Source organism: Stylophora pistillata, chromosome 8 (genome assembly GCF_964205215.1).
Source record: "Stylophora pistillata chromosome 8, jaStyPist1.2, whole genome shotgun sequence".
Classification (NCBI taxonomy): Eukaryota; Metazoa; Cnidaria; class Anthozoa; order Scleractinia; family Pocilloporidae; genus Stylophora; species Stylophora pistillata.
The window spans coordinates 23006274-23011273 of NC_142526.1; the positions used below are offsets into that span (position 1 = coordinate 23006274).

The window sequence follows — 5000 nt, forward strand, 5'->3', positions numbered from 1 at the left end:
CTTTCAGTAAATGCCTGGTCTCCAAGGTGGAGTTTTAAATAAACCCCTGAAGTATCTATTAGAGGTTAAACAAGGTGCAGATGTAATGTAACAATTTATGTCTGTACAAATGTTACCCGTGCCCCATTATAAAGCCATACAAAATTTATGAAGAAATAACCAGAACTTCATGAATAAAGAGCTCAAGCAAGCTTCGGGGGTCAAATAAACCCTAGGTCCACAATGTTTCAAAAAGGTAAATGCCAGGGGTTTTTAATTGAGAAAAGACGGTATATCTGCTGTAGGGCAATTGCAAAATATACATAACAATCAAAGGAGTTTTATTTAACATGAATAAACTACAAGGAAAATGTGTGTATATCAGAAGTAAAATAATTATATGTTGAATGTTTTTTTTTTCAACAATATTTGCAGTACATAAAAATTGAATGTTTAAACTTTATTTTTCTATTAATATTAAATTTATGAAAGTCATCTTTCATTGTTGTTTCAGAACATAAATGCAATTAAAAGCAATTTACCATTTAAGCTGCATAGTCAATGGACAAGTTCTCCTTACTGGTCTCTTTGTTTCCTTTAGTATTAGTTGGGAGAATTTTTAATTATTCAAGGGGATGTCTATTTGCTGATCACTTCCTTAATTCTCACAACCTTTTTATGACTGGATTGACACTGTGAAGAAAAAATTTGATCTTGACAACAATGAAATCGAAGAGGGGATGAAACTTTTCCTTTGGTACCCTCAACAAGCAGTAATTTTTGTGAAGTGGCTCAACATTTTTCTCCAAGATTGAAGATCTTAGTGGGCACCCATATAAAGGGAATAATGCAAAGTTTATCCAATTATTCCAATACTTAAAATGTGAGACCCAAAATAACTTATAACAACAAAATTGCCACCATCAAATTAACATCAAAATCAATTTCACTGCACATAGACCACATATGCTCTACCACAATATAACCAACGGAAAACACAAGATCTAACTATAAACAACCTAGTATTATCATCAACAGTTCTTTTTTACTGAACATGGCTGACTTTCATGTGGTGTCTCTGTCAGTGCTGCTGATCAGATTGAATGTATAGCCTGCAAGGCAGCCAGACATGTATTAAACAGCAACAACAACAACGAAAAAAAGAAACAGCTTTTTAGTTTGTCTGCGCTGCAGGCTAATAAAATCTTGCACTTGATACAATCATATGAAAAATAATTTGGTGAAAATAGTAAATGTATCAGTACTGAATTAACAGACTTTGCCAGTTTCCTTCTCAAGCCATAGTTTTTCACATAGTGCATTCCTTACTTTTTTTGCCTCCAGTGACACATCTCTGATGCTTGAACAATTTCTCATCTGCAACAGTTTTCTTATTTCCTCACGATTTCTCTTTTGACCATTTGCATCCAAACTCAAATCAAGCTTTTTTGAAATGGCATCTCCTCGTGCAATGCATATATTGTGGAGAACCATACATGCCAATGTTGTTAAGCGGACATTATCTTGACTGCTTTCACTCTTTCGGAGTAGGACCCTCCACCTACCCTTGAGCTGCCCATAAGCACCCTCTGTAACCATGCGAGCTCTGCTTAAGCGGTAATTAAAGTAACGTTGCTTGGGGGTCAGAATTGCATTAGTATATGGTTTCATCAACCATGTTCGTAGAGGGAATGCAGAGTCCCCCACTACAAGTGGTGGAACAGTAACATCTCCTACAGTTTTTCCAATTACTGGAATGAGGCCTTCTTGGATACGGGTCCAAAGGTCGGTTGATCTAAAAATAACTGCGTCGTGAGAATTTCCTGGAAACCCGCAGCTACCCCACACAAATCTGTAATGTGAGTCTACCATTGCCATCAGTACAATGGAATAGAAATTTTTAAAGTTATGGTACTCTTTGCATGACTGAAGTCCTCCAGGCGGGCATTTCATAGGAATATGGCAGCCATCCGATGCTGTCCAACAGCATGGAAATTGCCAGAATTCTTCCATGTCAAGAATTTTTTGTTTAAACTCTTCTTCAGTTTGGGGCATGTGACTTGACACATTCTCGTTCCATAAATGGTCCACCAAGACTTGACAGACTTCCTGACAAATTGAGGAAATTGTGGAGACGCCTAGTCCAGACATTTCGGCGATGGTATAGAAATAATCTCCTCGGCTTAGTCTATACAGACAAATAGCAAGCCTCAGCGCTGGTGATATCGGTTCTTCCGTCACAGTTTGCCGAATAAGGAAGGGTTCAATACGTCTCAGGATGAAATTAAATGTCCCCCAAGATACTCTGAAGGTTTTTTTGAATCTTGCGTCTGAATAGATGTTGCAAACATTTTGCCACCAGCCAGAATTTCTTTTTAGCTGACGACACGAACGAACTGGACGAGGAACTGTGACGTTCCTATGGGAAATAAGCAATAATACAAGGCAAGCCAAATTCAAAACTCGTCTTCTCCTGGCAGCAAGGTTGTTTAATGCCAACTGCATCTTAAGTCGCCTTTTTCTACCCTCCTTGATCGCATTTGCAAGAAAAACAAGCTCTTCATTTCCAGCATTTGTATTTGCCACATTTTTTTCCGCCATTTTGGTAAGCAATAACCGCTGACCGCAGTAGAGTCATGTTCAGTTTCTCAATTAAGTTCGACATATTTAGGTTCGACGTTTGAATCAACTGCCGAACCTAATTATTCGAGTCGACCCGAATTGCTATTAGGTTCGGCACATGTAAAGTTCGACGTTTGAACCGGGCCTTACACATTAAATTCAACTTATCTGTGATTTGTTGTTACTTTCAATTAAACGACCAATAACAACTGAGTAAAATAACCTACTTTTTCTTTGCATGTTTCCCGAGAGGGAAGCTCCTTTTGTTTTCGGTTTATGTTAATTGATCTCAGTTAACGACACGCGTGGAGTACTTTGCAATTATTAGGTCTCGGCTTATAGCCGAATGTTTTGTGTTTATTTTTTATTTCAATGCAACAGCTGCTGACATGAAGAAGTTTAGGGTCTCGGCTTATAGGCGAATAAAAACGGTATATTCTTATGAAAACTCATTCCATTTCAAATGAATAATTATATTTTTTATTTCAATAGAGTGGAAACATGTCTAATGCCAGTGTGGGAATGTACAAAGAATTAACATCCTCAAAGAAGTTAAAGCAGATGGACCTTTTTTGGGCCCTTAATTCTTATTTAAATTTGCTTCCTCCTAGCAAAATTCTTATGGAAAGAAAAAGGAAAACAATCCTTTCCTTTCATTCTTGGACTAACATTGTTGACATTCCCTTTTGTAGAAACTGGCTTTCTTGATCTTCTAAGTATCCAATTTCAAGACGTAAGAGCAATTCAAATGCTATTGAAGACATCTAGGATGGCCTGCTCTACCAAAAACATTTTGGCAATGATGGATATTTTAAGAGAGCCCCAGCTGAGAAAAATAAGTGTGAAATCGACATAAGCTTCCTGATCAATACTGATGGGGTGACCCTTTTCAGGTCTTCAAAGTTTAGTATTTGGCCAGTTTACCTTGTTGTGAATGAACTTCCACCAAACTGCAGGTACAGTTGAACTACAAGCACTTTAAGGGTGTGACTAAAATTATTTCAAGGTAAAATTAGTGCTGTATGTACTAATTTTACTTCTGAGTAATACTGAGCCAGTCAGTTTTCTTGTTCAGTTTCATTTTTATGGTTGGGAGAGGCAAAGGAAGAAATGTTAATCTAATAATCTCTAGCTACTGTCTGTTAAATTGTTTGTAATGTAAACTCATTGTTAATTTTTTCTAGGTTTGCAAGGCACAATAAAATTTTCCTTGGATTGTGGTTTGGATTTAATAAGCCAGATTTCTTGACATTTCTGCAGCCTTTAACCCAAGAGTTCCAAGAGATTTACCCAAAAGGTACAAGAGCAATTAGAAATCAAAGGGTAAAAATAATGTATTTGGGCTTGGGGAAACTAGAGGGGAAGAAGTGGCAAGCAACAATTTTCAACATTCATTATTATAACTCTTTCAATAATTAAGTCAAGGTAATTAGGAAATATGGGTTATATCATGGGATCTTTCAAGTTTAAATTTTCTTGCCGACAAACTTGGTTGCAGTCAAACTTTACATAAATTGCTGTCCAACAGACTGCTGAGATATTACAAATTTTAAGAGATTTTCTTCATTTTCAAGTTTAGGTGTGTTGGTTGTGTTACTAAGTTGTTTTTAACACATAACTTTATTACCATAGTTTCTGCATGCAGCAAAAAAAAAAAGCCAACAGATTACCCGCACTGGTGGATAACCTGCACCTTAAAAGCGAAGGAAATTTGTACAAAAATGGCTCTAGAGTTCACAACATTTCATACTTGACAGAATGCAAATTCGTGGCCACATTTTGTGTGAGCGATCGTTCAGCGCCATGTTGATTTGTTGATTTGTTGATTTGTTGATTTCTCCAAAAAAAAATCAATATCTCCGGTTCTCCTGGGCCTAACAAGTCACTTAAAACGGGAAAATTCTCTTCAGCTCAAGCTCGTGTTAACTGGAAATTTGTTACTGATGCACCGGAAATCCATTGATTATTTTTGTCGCAATCAAGGTTTTGAATACACACGTGCCGATAAAAATTTGTTCGTCGCGCAACTAATTATGCGTGAAATAAACTCAAGTCGGCATGTTTTCATGTCACTTTATGGCAGTCTTAATACAATAAAATTCATTTGAGAAGTGGAAATGCAGGGAGGTGAGAACTTTTTTCAATTCAACAACTAGTAGATTTCAATATTGTTACATAACCCACACCTCCCTATAATAGTAATAATAATAATTTATCAATTTATAGTGCGCTCTTTGCATACAATGATCAAAAGCGCATTACACTTTTGATTAAATTAAAAATTAACTTAAACAATATAATATGTCAAACTGAGAATAGAACTGAATATAAAATTGCTCACCGATAAAAATTTTTAAAAAGATAGTCGTAATATGCACCTTAAAACTGTTCACATTAGT

General features: G+C 36.3%; 2 protein-coding genes across 2 annotated transcripts in view; one reads left to right on the forward strand and one right to left on the reverse strand.

Annotated features, from left to right (window-relative positions):
- Positions 1 to 528, forward strand: part of LOC148725534 (uncharacterized) — a 2783-nt gene extending 2255 nt beyond the window's left edge. Inside the window, exon 2 of the mRNA XM_088730615.1 lies at positions 1 to 528. This exon is cut by the window's left edge and continues 1272 nt beyond it. The gene's annotated coding sequence lies outside the window, so the exon portion shown is untranslated.
- A 514-nt stretch (positions 529 to 1042) lies between these two features.
- On the reverse strand, positions 1043 to 2750 carry LOC111343365 (uncharacterized). Its single transcript, XM_022950533.2, has one exon. The coding sequence runs from the start codon at positions 2578 to 2580 to the stop codon at positions 1249 to 1251; it is 1332 nt and encodes a 443-aa protein (XP_022806268.2). The 5' UTR covers positions 2581 to 2750; the 3' UTR covers positions 1043 to 1248.
- Between the last annotated feature and the right edge of the window lie 2250 nt (positions 2751 to 5000).

Coding starts and splice junctions, on each gene's coding strand:
- LOC111343365 (XM_022950533.2), bottom strand. CDS start 2,580: ATGGCGGAAAAAAATGTGGCAAATACAAATGCTGGAAATGAAGAGCTT.